The 15391-nt window shown below is 34.4% G+C and overlaps 1 protein-coding gene across 2 annotated transcripts; it reads left to right on the forward strand.

The window, feature by feature from the left end:
• Positions 1-763: 763 nt before the first annotated feature.
• On the forward strand, positions 764-13308 carry LOC123547182 (uncharacterized). Of its 2 annotated transcripts, none has more exons than XM_053551414.1 (5): positions 764-949; positions 7775-7877; positions 9424-9600; positions 10410-10587; positions 12147-13308. In XM_053551414.1, the coding sequence occupies exons 1-5, from the start codon at positions 833-835 to the stop codon at positions 12292-12294; spliced, it is 723 nt and encodes a 240-aa protein (XP_053407389.1). In that variant the 5' UTR covers positions 764-832; the 3' UTR covers positions 12295-13308. The 2 variants fall into 2 exon arrangements, with proteins under 2 accessions (XP_053407389.1, XP_045190025.2); XM_045334090.2 differs by lacking the exon at positions 764-949 and adding an exon at positions 7269-7490.
• Positions 13309-15391: the final 2083 nt, after the last annotated feature.

The raw sequence follows: 15391 nt of genomic DNA on the forward strand, positions 1-15391 counted from the left end.
CTGGTCAGGATCCATGCTGTTCGCTTTCAAAGACTATTGTTATTAGAGAAACCATTAGCGAAGCGCAGTCTGGTCTGGATCCATGCTGGTCGCAAACCCATTATGTTGGTTTTCTCATGGCGCGGCTCATATTTAAATTTATATTTTTAGTAAAGTTAAATAATATTTGATATGAGGTTCTCTACATTTCAAGTAAATATATCTAGATATAAAATATTTTAGAGAAAGATGGTCATCGTATATCTTTGATATTACTTGTGAGGTTTAGGTAAGGTGTGTTGTAGTCATATTGATATGTTTGAACCATGTCTCCCTATTATACATTGTTGAGGAAAATTCTCTTTATTTCACTAAGTTTTACAAAGTTTCAGCACAAAATTATATGAATAAGTACACTGCTTTTGCAAATATCTAGGTCAGTTCGGTGTATTGTAAGTATTTGATAAATCATTTTATATCTTTGAACGTCATCTTCGATACTACGTTATACAAAAGCTATACTATCCTCAAGACATAATAAATAAATATTCTAGCTTTATATAGGCTGTTCAATAAAAGCACTTGAAACTGGTAAGATGTATAGGACACATACTCGAGTTTACGAACATAGTAAGCACCATCTCTATACAGGAAAAACTACTTACATCGGTCTTAAGGTAGTGGGCCTGAAATGACATTCGACCATTTCCGTTCAATAACGTTATCTCCGTATGCGGCATTTTCCGGCCAATTTCCGAATATCATGGCGGGTCAATTATCTTAAAACCAATTGATAGTACGTGACAGTTTTCGCCATAACGGTTAAATATTCAGAGAAAATTGATTCCAGAAAATGAAGGAGTTTTTGCTAGGAGTGTTACTGATTACGGCGGTTAACGGCCAGGCAAGTGACAGTGAAAGCTCGAACCAGGAGCCTAGATGTAACTCAAAATTTGATAACGATTTCAAGGTAAGTACCTAAATGCGCATTGCATTTGAAAGAATAACATTTGAATAGTTATATTTCAAAATATTGAAATGCAGATGTTAATACAGCATTTTATTACAAAAACACTTACTAAATTTAATAGTTACTGGAGAAACTTGCAAAGTTGGAAGAGGATTTGAACAACCAGAGGGCCATCATCAATGAATTGCAGCAAGATAAACTAAGAGGTACACGACCATAATTATGTTTCATTTTTCCTTACTGAATTCCGCTCAAGAAATATAAATGTATAGTTTTACAAAACATTACATATAGTTATTAAAGATAACTGTTATGAAATTCACTATAATCTGGTGTTAGAACTTTTATAAGACAGACATTTGTTTGTGTGTGTTTTCTTCCTTTATTTGCGGGATAGTGTGGGAGGGCGATTAAAACCATTTTTATAATTTCTAAGCATTGTAAAGGCGATCAGTTTTCCCGCATTCTAATATCAATTTTACAATATATATCAGAGGTGGCGGACGAATGACCCTATACAAATTGACTTTCGTCATATTAACATGAGATATATTAGGATCGACCTGGGATCTTATAATCCAGCTGTCAAATCGTCTGTTTTGCGTAATATTCCAATATTTTTGTCGTGAAGCCCTCTGTAGTTTGATTTTTTAAAATTTGTTGTAAGAGATCGACAATCAAACAAACATTTTCAAGTTTAATTGGTTTTCAAAAAGAAGCAGCATGAACTAATTCAAGTGAGGGATCAATAATTGGAGTTTTGGAGTGTACGGACATTTGACCTGTGGGCTTTCTCAACTTGCAAAGCGGAAAAGTCCAAACCAACATGTCTAACGTTCAGTACTAAAATGTCATACAAATATCATTTGTAAATAAAATCTATAAGCTATTAATCGAAAGTATGTAATACACCAAGCAAAGTGATAACAGACTTGGCTTGATTTACCCATGAGAGGTACTGAAATATGCAACATCTCTTACGCACCTAGCACCAGTTTAATAAAAAACATTCGTGGGACTCCATAATTACAAAGGACAAGAAAATAAAACAACACACTTTTAACATTTGCCATGCTTTGTGATTGCCAAAACAAAATAAATAGAACAAAACTAATGTTTCCAGTGTCTTCTTCAACTTTTTTTCGACGCAGATTAAAAATGTTTATTCCAAAGTTACATTTTAATTTTGTTAGAAAAATAATCGTGTCAAATTCATATACATGTACATGTAGCTTTTATTTCCTTTTCGCATGGTATATTGTTTTATTGGGGGATCTTCGTGGAGGATCGAGTGGTTAAAGTCACTGACTTCAAATCACTTGCCACTCACTGATGTGGGTTCGAACCTCACATGGAGCGTAGAATTCGTCATGTGCGGAAACCATCCAGCTGGCTTGCGGAAGGTCGGTGGTTCTACCCAGGTGCCCATCGTGATGGAACAATTCCCGGAGGAGCACATGGGATCTTCCTCCACCATGAAAAGCTGGAAAGTGTCAATATAACTTATAATTGTGTGTTTGACGTTAAACCCAACAAAAATGTTTTATTTAAAAGTGAAGCTCTGCTAACACTTAAAGAAATAAGTATAATTTTCCAAGCGGAACATTGGCATACTTCTGACTCAATTATGATTTTAGTATCGCTGTTGCCACACTGGGGAGACTGGAGTGCCTTGAGCGATTGCTACTTAAACTGTACGGGCAGAAACGGAGGTCGTGTACAAAGCAGATCGAGGGAGACCATTGCACATTCATCAACGCATGCACCACAAAAAGAGACTGAAGAACAGCCGTGCAATGCTGTACAGTTTGCAGGTTAGTGTATATTTCTTTCAACTCCAGTCCATTAACTGTGAGAAGGCACCGTGTGTAAAAGTCGGAATACGCCGGTTTGCATCTTAACGGAGTCACGACCGTAATCCTCTTCGGCTACCAGTCCTTCTTCACAGCAGAAGAAGACTTTTATTCATAATCACAGTTTCCTTGTATTATATTTTCAAGGACAGTGTGTTTCTTTTGATTTCTGTTTTTATGTATGATTATATCTAATTCAATACTATGTACATTGTTTACTGCTTTGGTCTCTACAAGAATATTTTTTAGTTCTGACAAATCGCTTTTAGTGTTTTATTTTATCAATAAAATCGATTTTGGTAGAATAGTTTGTATTGCAAAATATTAGGTATTTAGTGCCGAAATCTTTGGAAATATTGTAGTTTGCATGTCAATTAAGGTTGTCCTTACAGAACTTTCAATATTACATATTGATAGCACATATTTGCATGAACAACATTACAATATTTTAAAAACAAATCAACATTTTAGATTTTTTTTCCCTAAAATACATTTTGGGTCATAAATTCATTGACCTTAAACACACACCAAGAGTGCTTTCTACCGCAAATGGAGACTTGCAAAATAAGGAAGGTATTCTCATATTATTTTACAGAATAAGAAAATGAAACAGTAAGTAGAATACATTGATAAATTCGAGTTAGCAAATCTAGTTCCTGTAAAAATCTGAAGAATATATTGTATCAGGCTGTAAGGATGACAGGGAGATGGTTTTTGATATAAATAATACTCTATCAAATGCATCCATCGATTTTACTCTTGCACAGACTGTATTAAAAGCTACGGAGCGGATGATAAATTTGGCGTATCCCTAGCTGTAAACCTTGGTCGAAAATTGATGATAGGCAATTAAAATCGGTAAAAAGATCCTGTGGAATGCAACCAAGCAAAATAATAACAGACTCGGTTTGATTGAGTCTGTTCATGATACGTAATGGAAAGTGCAACACCTCTCACGCCCCATAGCCATTATTTATTTCCGTTTCTTTTGAAAACTCTATGATAAGTTATGTTTTATCTTTACAGAGACTTAAAAGACCTTTCCAAACATGTACATGCTTATATTTTGATAAATACAGCAAAAAAGAAAACAATGCTTTGAGGATTGTAGCGAATAAAATTTCATAAATCGTTAAACGCCCTCTTAAGTTTAAATTAAATATTTATTAGTGAAGTTTGCACGTACATTTTTGTACTTAACCACAATTTAAAACAAGGTTTTGCTCCATAAAATTAGATTGTCTGTTTCATCATCACGAGGGGAGTTTACATATATTGTTCGAACTCACGCATTGTTATTACTCTGCCTTATTTGGGAGTTATCTCGCTTTGAATATTTGCATGTTAAATATATATACTATAAGAATGAAAGACTAGCCTAGCTAGCACCGCTTACAGCTTACAGAAATGTTTGGCTATTTGAATATTTCCCTTAAACAATCGAAACTTTTCAAGCAACGTCTTTGACAGTCTTAACAGACAAACCTCATACTTACATACGTCGAATGCACTAAGGTAGAAAGGGCCATTACTCGTTCTATAACAACAACTGATTTGTCTTTGCCTTAAAGCTATACAGTATACATTCCAAATGCACAAAATTTGTGTTCAGAAAACAGTGCATTTGAAACTGTTGAAGGAAAAGTAATGACACTTTATAAACAGATAGGAATTCAAAATACAATAACCACATACTTAACTATCTTAAATGGATCAAGACCTTCTTTTATATTTTTATCAATTCAATTACAATCTATGGAACTGGAAATACTGATGGTAGGTTTAAGCTCCCTGAAAAATAACTCTGTCTAAAAGATATAAACAAAGTTTGTTCCTACTTGAAAAGGAAGCCAAATAATAATGCTGACATGTGGACATCTTGCTGATACAGAAATCTAGTTCATTTCAAATTTTCTAATTGGCGAAAATTATTCTGATATATGTAATGAATTACTTCTATGCTTACAAAGATAATGGAATAGTTTGGCAAGATAAAACAATGAAGTACAATATAAGGGATCAGAATAGAACTATCCATAAATTTCAAATGGAAATTTTCCATATTAAAGTAGACTTTGATTAATCGAAAATTGTTTTATTTAAATATCTATGATCGCCATATTTGTAGTATAAACATAATTATATTTAAAGGAAAACAGTCTACGAAAATGTTTGTAGCTTATCTAACAGTATCATATAGTTTAATTAGACTGTGGTTTTCACTTTTTCTATTTTAAATACTTGCTATTTAAATGTATATTAAATCCAAATTTCGTATCTGAAAACATGAACAGTGACCACATATAGTTAATGTAATTATAAAATTAACAAGTGTATGTGTATTAACAGTACTTTGCATTAGGTATTAAAATGTGTACAGTGACTAAAAAACTGGAACAATGTTTTAAGAATCGATTGTTACTACATGACATTTAATTATGGCTGTAGCTCTACATGCACTATTATAATTTATATTTTTGGTAAAGTTCAATATATTTGACGTGAGATTCTTTAAATTTGAAGTAAATATCTAGATATAAAATATCTTAGAGAACGATGGCCATTGTATATCTTTGATATTACTTGTGAGATTTAGGCAAGGTGTGTTTTAAGATATCCGATCCGCAAATAGGTAAATTTTGATGCCTGGTGACCCCATTTTTTTTTGTATCATTTGAAAGAGTTGTGTCTGCTGAACAAGAATTAGTAAATAAGATGACCATAAATAATATGCAAGAATCATTACTGTCATGTTTTTTAATTGCAAAATGATAAATCTTACACTATAATAACTGGATTCCTGTTGAATTATCATTGAAGACTATAAAGTAAAAAAAAAAAAACTTTTATAACATATTTTTTTCATGTAATTTATATTTTTTTTTCAGTAGAAATACACTTTCAAATGATAACAAAATTATATAAACTTATGCTGCGTTTACACTTAGCCACGATGTCCACGATTTGAGAGAAGCGTGGTGAGCGTAGGGGCTTGTCGCTTCGAATCGTGGTGATCGTGAGGGAACTTGGTGGAATCGTGATGATCGTAAGGATCGTGACAAAAATTTTGACAGTCAAAAAATTTGCCACGATTATCCCGATTTATCTTAAATCTTGAGAGAGCGTGATAGAACGTGGAAATCGTTGTAGAGCGTAATGCAGCTTAACAGACCTTAACGTAGCGTATCAGACCTTGATGCTCCATCGTATTGGGATCTTGGTGAACTTGGAAACACGACTGAAAGTTCCACTAGATCTGGAGGCATCTTTACATAGATGACGTTGGAGCCAACATCTTCATGCCTGAGTTCTGTGTTGAAAAGTTGAGGGTATTGTCCCAGTTGGTGCCTTCGGTTTCCACTTAACCATGGTCTCACCCAGTAGGTCTTAGGCTTTCTATTCCTTCTTCTCCTTCCTCTCTCTTCTATCCTGTCGTGTTCCTTCCCTTGTTGCTGCTGCCGACGAGTAAATATTATAGGCATAAACGAACATTGTAAATTCAGCATCTTGTTCCGCTTTTTGATACATAGCTCGTTCCTCTTTAGAGTCTCTGGAGAGAATGAGAGGATGACCCGTGCCTCCTATTTATACTCCAATCGTGCTCAAAACCTGACAATCTTGATCAAATAATGGCCATAAATTGTAGGAAGACTTAACAAAACTTGATAACGTGAGGGATCTAAACAGAACGTGACAAAACGTGATAGCATATCATGCTAATCGTAAGAGAACTTTAGAGAACGTGATGAAAATCGTGGCAGGTCTCCTCGACCAGAATCGTGTTGGTTTCGTAATAAAACGCTGCATGTAGTAACAAAACGTACTGAAAGCGTAGAAAAGCGTAGTAAAACAAAATTCGTGCAATAAATCGTGGAGCTCCGAGCTTTTCTTTAAATCGTGATCATCGGGGACATCGTGGCTAAGTGTAAACGCAGCATTACCAGGCATCAATATTTGATATATTTTAATAGCACCGTTATATAGAACTTGGCAATGCTTATTTGTAGACACCTTAACGCATTCTGTAGTCATATTGATATTTTTGAACCCTGTCTCCCAATTATAAATTGTTGAGGAAAAAATCTCTATTTCACTGTTAAGTTTTACCAAGTTTCAGCACAAAATTATATGAAGAGGTACACTGCGTTTGCAACATTTTAGGTCAGCTTGGTATATTGTAAGTAGTTAATAAACCATTTTATATCTTTGAACATCATCTTTGATACTACGTTATACAAAAGCTATACTATCAAGACAGGAAGACAATTACAGCTTTATGTAGGTTGTTCAATAAATGCATTTGAAACTGGTAAGATGTATAGTACACATACTCGAGTTTACGAACATAGTAAACACCATCTCTATACAGGAAAAACTACTAACATCGATCTTAGGGTAGTGGACCTGTAATGACATTCGACCATTTCCGTTCAATAACGTTATCTCCGTATGCGGCACTTTCCGGCGAATTTCCGAATATCATGGCGAGTCAATTATCTTAAAACCAACTGATAGTACTTGACAGTTTGCACCATAACGGTTAAATATTCAGGGAAAATTGATTACAGAAAATGAAGGAGTTTTTGCTAGGAGTGTTACTGATTACGGCGGTTAACGGCCAGGCAAGTGACAGTGAAAGCTCGAACCAGGAGCCAAGATGTAACTCAAAATTTGATAACGATTTCAAGGTAAGTACCTAAATGCGTATTTCATTTGAAAGAATAACATTTGAATTGAAATATTTCAAAATATGGTATGTCTTACAGAACGAGAAACAGAGAGACTGAAGTGAAATCTACTAATCAAACATGTCACATGATAACTATCAAACCATGACGTAAACATTGGGTTATAGTTCAAATGCAACTTTTTTTACTAATGTCAAAAAAGGCAGTCCTTAGTATATGAGGGGGTGTATAATGCAGATGTTAATACAATATTTTATTACATAAACACTTATTCAATTTAATAGTTACTGGAGAAACTTGCAAAGTTGGAAGAGAGCCAAGAAACGCTGCTGCTGAACTTGAACAACCAGAAGGACATCATCAATGAATTGCAAGACAAACTAAGAGGTACACGATCATAATTATGTTTCGTTTTCCTTACTTAATTCCGCTCAAAAAACTTATATGTATTGTTTTACAAAACTTTACATATACTTATTAAAGATAACTGTTATGAATAAAATCTGGTGTTAGAACTTTTACAAGACAGACATTTGTTTGTGTGTGTTTTCTTCCTTTTATTGCGGGATAGTGTGGAAGGGCGATTAGCACCTTTTTATAATTTCTAAGCAATTTAAAGGCGATCAGTGTTTTCCGCATTCTAATATCAATGTTACAATATATATCATATCAGAGGTGGCGGAAGAATGACCATATGCAAATCGACTTTTGTCATATCATGAAAAATATTAGGCTGTACTGGGGATCTTATAATCCAGTCGTCAAATTGTCCATTTTGCGTAATATTCTAATACATTTGTCGTGGAGCTCTCTGCATTTTGATTTTTTAAAATTTTTTGTAAGACATCGACAATAATCAAGCAAAGCAAACATTTTCATGTTTAATTAGTTTTCAAAAAGAAACAGCATGAAATAATTCATGTGAGGGATGAATAAATGGAGTTCAGGAGTTTACGAAAATTTTACTATATTTCTCTACGACGTGAGTTCTGGTCAAAAGTCAAGAAAGGCACATCTAGAGAAATTAACAATTCCTGTATTATTGGGGGAGGCTTCACGTTCTGGAAATCAACCCGTGGGCTTTCTCTGCTTTCAAAGCGGAAAAGTCCATACCAACATGTCTAACGTTCAGTACTAAAAAGTCATACAAAGATCAATCATTTTTAAATAAAATCTATAAGAAATTAATCGAAAGTATGTAATGCGACTAAGCAAAATGAAAGCAGACTCGGTTTGATTAACCCATGAGTGGTACTGAAATATGCAACATCTCTTACGCACCTAACACCGGCTTAATAAAAGACATTAAATGGACTCTATGATTACAAAGGACAAGAAAATAAAACAACACACTTTTAAGATTTGCCATGCTTTGTGATTGCAAAAACAAAATAAATAGAACAAAACTAATGTTTCCAGTGTCTTCTTCAACATTTTGTCGACGCAGATTATAAATGTTTTAATAACGTTTATTCCAAAGTTACATTTTAATTTTGTTAGAAAAATAATCGAGTCAAATTCATATACATGTACATGTAGCTTTCGTTTCCTTTTCGCATTGTATATTATTTTATTGGGGGATCTTCGTGGAGGAGTGGGTTAAAGTCGCTGACTTCAAATCACTTACTGATGAGGGTTCGAACCTCACATGGGGCGTAGAATTCGTCATGTGCGGAAGCCATCCAGCTGGCTTGCGGAAGGTCGGTGGTTCTACCCAGGTGCCCGTCGTGATGAAACAATGCCCGGAGGGGCACATGGGATCTCCCTCCACCACGAAAAGCTGGAAAGTCTCCATATGACTTATAATTGTGTCTATGGCGTTAAACTCAACAAAAATGTTTTATTTAAAAGTGAAGCTCTGCTAACACTTAAGGAAATAAGTATAATTTTCAAGCGGAAAATTGGGATACATCTGACACAATTATGATTTTAGTATCTCTGTTGCCACACTGGGGAGACTGGAGTGCCTGGAGCGATTGCTACTTAAACTGTACGGGCAGAAACGGAGGTCGTGTACAAAGCAGATCGAGGGAGACCATTGCACATTCATCAACGCATGCACCACAAAAAGAGACTGAAGAACGGCCGTGCAATGCTGTACAGTTTGCAGGTTAGTGTATATTTCTTTCAACTCCAGTCCATTAACTGTTGGAAGGCACCGATTGTAAGAGTCGGAATACGCCGGTTTGCATCTTAACGGAGTCACGACCGTAATCCTCTTCGGCCACCAGTCCTTCTTCACAGCAGAAGAAGACTTTTTGTTCACAATCATAGTTTCCTTGTATTATTTTTTCAAGGACAGTGTGTTTCTTCTGATTTCTGTTTTTATGTATGATTATATCTAATTCAATACTATGTACATTATTTACTGCTTTGGTCTCTACAGGAATATTTTTTAGTTCTGACAAATCGCTTTTAGTGTTTTATTTTATCAATAAAATCAATTTTGGTAGAATAGTTTGTATTGCAAAATATTAGGTATTTAGTGCCGAAAACTTGGGAAATACTGTAGTTTGCCTGTCAATTAAGGTTGTCCTTACAGAACTTTTAATATTAGATATTGATAGCACACATTTGCATGAACAACATTACAATATTTTGAAAAAAAAAATCAACATTTTAGTAATTTTCTTCCCCAAACAACATTTTGGGTCATAAATTCATTAACCCTAAACCTACATCAAGAATGTCTTCTACCGCAAATGGAGACTTGCAAAATAAGGAAGGTATTCTCATATTATTTTACAGAACAAGAAAATGAAACAGTAAGTAGAATACATTAATAAAATCGAGTTAGCAAATCTAGTTCCTGTAAAAATCTGAAGAATATATTGTATCAGGCTGTAAGGATGACAGGAAATGGCTTTTGATATAAATAATACTCTATCAAATGCATCCATCGATTTTACTCTTGCACAGGCTGTATTAAAAGCTACGGAGCGGATGATAATTTTGGCGTGACCTATGACTTCGCAGATCAAATTGCAGTCTCTACTTGCACAGCACTTTTGCCAGGAGGCAGTAACCACGTGTATGCTGTCAGGCGAACATGCTCAGACCTTGCAGTTTCGTGTGCAGACACGTGTAAACGTGTTAAGTATGTATTATGTAATTGTAGAATAAACGTGGTTGAATATATGCTAACTTTTTATGCCCCCGAAGGGAGGCATATAGTTTTTGAACCGTCTGTCGGTCTGTCGGTCTGTCAGTCTGTCGGTCTGTCAGTCTGTCCGAAATTTTCGTGTCCGGTCCATATCTTTGTCATCGATGGATGGATTTTCAAATAACTTGGCATGAATGTGTACCACAGTAAGACGACGTGTCGCGCGCAAGACCCAGGCCCGTAGCTCAAAGGTCAAGGTCACACTTAGACATTAAAGGATAGTGCATTGATGGGCGTGTCCGGTCCATATCTTTGTCATCGATGGATGGATTTTCAAATAACTTGGCATGAATGTGTACCACAGTAAGATGACGTGTCGCGCGCAAGACCCAGGTCCGTAGCTCAAAGGTCAAGGTCACACTAAGACGTTAAAGGATAGTGCATTGATGGGCGTGTCCGGTCCATATCTTTGTCATCGATGGATGGATTTTCAAATAACTTGGCATGAATGTGTACTATAGTAAGACGACGTGTCGCGCGCAAGAGCCAGGTCCGTAGCTCAAAGGTCAAGGTCACACTTAGACGTTAAAGGATAGTGCATTGATGGGCGTGTCCGGTCCATATCTTTGTCATCGATGGATGGATTTTCAAATAACTTGGCATGAATGTGTACCACAGTAAGACGACGTGTCGCGCGCAAGACCCAGGTCCGTAGCTCAAAGGTCAAGGTCACACTTAGACGTTTAAGGATAGTGCATTGATGGGCGTGTCCGGTCCATATCTTTGTCATCGATGGATGGATTTTCAAATAACTTGGCATGAATGTGTACCACAGTAAGACGACGTGTCGCGCGCAAGACCCAGGTCCGTAGCTCAAAGGTCAAGGTCACACTCAGACATTAAAGGTCATTTTTCATGATAGTGCATTGATGGGCGTGTCCGGTCCATATCATTGTCATTCATGCATGGATTTTAAAATAATTACGCATGAATGTGTGACACAGTAAGATGACGTGTCGCGCGCAAGACCCAGCTCCATAGGTCAAAGGTCCTTAACTCTAACATCGGCCATAACTATTTATTCAAAGTGCCATCGGGGGCATGTGTCATCCTATGGAGACAGCTCTTGTTTTTTTTTTAATTTTCTTAATCACCAGAAAAGTTTTTCTTTGTCACAATTTGAGAAGGGATTTTCGTATACATTGGACTAAAATAATGATGTAGGTAATATGGCTGCACATTTAAATATTTTTGAAACAGTGACTTGTTTTTTTTTTATTTTTCTAACTGACACGTAATATATTTGAATAGAAACTTCAGATTAAGCAAACATTGTTAAAATACATGTATCAATATTCCGGCTTAGACAATCTTTCAGAATTTAAAGAAAGATAAAAGCTGTACTTATCACATTTCCTTTTATCTCTTGCATTTCTAAAAGGGCCTGAAATGGAAATGAAAAGTAAAACAACTATCAAAATACATTGACATATTGTAAAACTCATTTATGTTAAAAGGTCTTGTTTTACTTTTACCTACCTGCTTTTTTACAGAACAAAATGTTTCAATGCTCTCCATGTTTACCGTGGTTCGCCACTTCTGAAGAGGAACCAAAATGGCGCCAAGGGACTGTATTTGTACCGGTACAACAGTTGTGCAGGAAATTTCTGCGGTCCCAACTTCTGCTGCTGTCATGCCTAGTTTTGGATTGTTGTAGATACTTTCTGACTCCAAATAAAAGAAATAGATATAACTAAGAAGGCGGTCACAGTGACATTGTTTTCTCTTTTATACATATATCTTATATGATACACTATTTATTTTAGCTCCATAACGATGAATATTTGAGGCGTATTAGTCTTGGAAAAGTCCGGACAAGTGTCATACAAATATTAGCCCAGCAGGATTCAAGCCAAATATATTACTAAGGTATCCGATCCACAAATAGACAACATTTCGATGCCTGGTGACCCCATGTTGTTTTGATATCATTTGAAAGAGTTGCGTCTGCTGAACAAGAATTAGTAAAACAGATAACCATAATAATATGAACGAATCACTACAGTCGTACTTTTTGACTGCGAAATGATAAATCTTACACTGTAATAACTGGATTTCTGTTGAAGAAAAACATTGAAAACTATAAAGCAAAATAATAAATATTCTATAACATATTGTTATCATTTAATTTATATTTTCTTTTTCAGAAGGCAATACACTTTCAAATGATATCAAAATTGTATGTGCTTATCAGACATCAATGTTTGAGATATTTTAATAGCACTGTTATATAGAACTTGCTTATTTGTAATATGATTTCAGATGTCCAGGTGATATAAATCACGAAAGTCAGCCTATATGACAGAAATCGTCCACCATGAAAAATACCCTGATCTAATTTGAGATTCATTGACAAATACGAAACGCATCACTTTTATTTTCTTGAGACCCAATCACGAAAAAAAAAAGCTTATGAGCATTTTGTACTAAAATGCGACGCTATTCTTTGCTTGGGATGCTCTTAATACTCACAGTAATTTTCTATTATTACAACTTGAATAAATATCAAGACGCACTAGAAGGAGCTAGATGACTGGAAACGTTCTTTTATGACAAATCTACAACCAGGAAAAGTTTATTTCTGCTGTTTGACTGCGAGTAATAAAAATTATACAGTAAATTAATGAAATTTACAATAAACATCTTATAACATAATGGCTTTGTTATTTTGAAATCACTCTATTATTACAGGTTATTAGATATATTAGTTATGCGACTTAAGGAACGCAATATTATTCCGCGAAAGAACGAGTACATATCTAATAATCTTTTTATTAAATACTCATTTATTTTTGTAACCATTATGTAAATGATATCAATTTGTTCTTAAGCCTGAGTACAAATGAAAAAATCGTCGTTAAAGAACATTTAAACGCGACGACATGCATGAAACTGACGTTACAAATGACGTCAAACACCCGATATGAAATGTGAACGCCAATATGGAAAAATATTGACGTTTTAGGTTCCACTGAAATTTAACGGAGTTTATAAATGAGCATGCAATAGTTACAGGTTATTAGATTTGTATCGAGAAATATGCATGAGTTCTGCAGCGGAAATATTGCGCGACTTTAGGAGCGCAATATTATTCCGCGGAAGAACGTGTGCATATTTCCCGATGCAAATCTAATAATATTTTTATTACATACGCATCTACATTTAAAACTGTTATATAAATATTACACTTATGAGTGGAATTGAAAATGTCGTCGTTAAAGAACTTTTATACTGGTATGTAATAATTAAGGTTTTTGCTAATATATTTAATTTAAACTGTTCGAAAATCCGTTTGTAACTCCATTTAAATATATCTTTTGGAGAATCTTAAAGTAGTATATAGAGGGTATACATCAATGTCCCTATATATAGTCATAATTAAACAAGTTGAATAAAATAATAAAATGTTGAGCTTTTCACTCAACGATTTTGATAGATTAGATATGGAAAGAGACAAAGGAAATATTATTTTTATCAATAATTATATCTCAAGTAAACACTCAATGTGAAATATCCGTGGTCCAGTTGAAATTTCTTTTGAATACAACATGTATATTTCAAATACTATCAACTTGAATTTCATAACACTAATGAAGCATTGGAAGTAAAATATGTTATTGTAACTAATTACATTGTATTTATTTTTTTTTTTTGTAATTTACAGAAAATATAAATAACTGTCTTTTTCTTCTTGATATCAGCTATGACTTGCTACTATGTCTTAGAAACAACACAGAACATGTGTTTGGTAACACATATTGCTAAAATATTGTTATTCGAGTTTAACATCGTAAACAAGAAAATGCTTGCATTAATGAATCTATATTTGCCAATGATACGCGGTGTAACGTTATTAACATGATATCTCTAAACGTAAGGGAGATAAATGTATGTGTTTAGAATGTATTTATGTATAACATTGTTAAATCTGTATTACTCATGTTATTACAATTGAAAGGACATAGTAAGATAATAGCGGTTAGTACTTAATCGCCCATTTACAAAAGTTCGACTTATACATAAATTACTGAAACCGAAAAGTGCACAAAACTCATTATAACCAGATATCATTTAACCCCTATCATGCTGGACACGATTGTTCTGCCTTTGCGACCAGTGTAGATCATGATCAGCATGCAAAACTGTGCAGTCTGATCAATATCTGCACTGTTCGCCATTCAATCAGTATCTTTTAGGTAAACACCCCTTTCAAAAGTTAATGGCACTGTACTAATTGAAAGATGGACAAGTTCATTATAGACATTAAGTAGGGTATGGTTAAATAAATCTTGCATTAGTAATAATTGAAGTTAGCTTGCCAAACGTACAAAATTATAAAAAAATGAAAGAATATGAAAATTAAGTATAATTAACATATTACTTATTATTAGTGTTTCGTACTTGTAGTAACGGTTATGACAGAAGATATGAATTTTACAGCACAAGGTTGTCGTAAACCATTAGCTAAAATCTATATTTACGTTACCATATAATCAAACTGTCAAAATTCTCTTAATATTAAATACAATATAAGTATAAATCAATAAACACAAATGTATCAGATGAGTATATTATTAAATGAGTGTCTGTGTTGTGTACATCCTCTTTTGGTGCAGTCTGAATCATGACATTGGAAACTATAAATATAACGACAATACAAAATACATTTTATTCAACTGTTGATTAAAATGTACTGTTCTACATGTCTTCAAATAATATAGCTGCATTTATCGGGAGT

Source organism: Mercenaria mercenaria, chromosome 9 (assembly GCF_021730395.1).
Source record: "Mercenaria mercenaria strain notata chromosome 9, MADL_Memer_1, whole genome shotgun sequence".
Classification (NCBI taxonomy): Eukaryota; Metazoa; Mollusca; class Bivalvia; order Venerida; family Veneridae; genus Mercenaria; species Mercenaria mercenaria.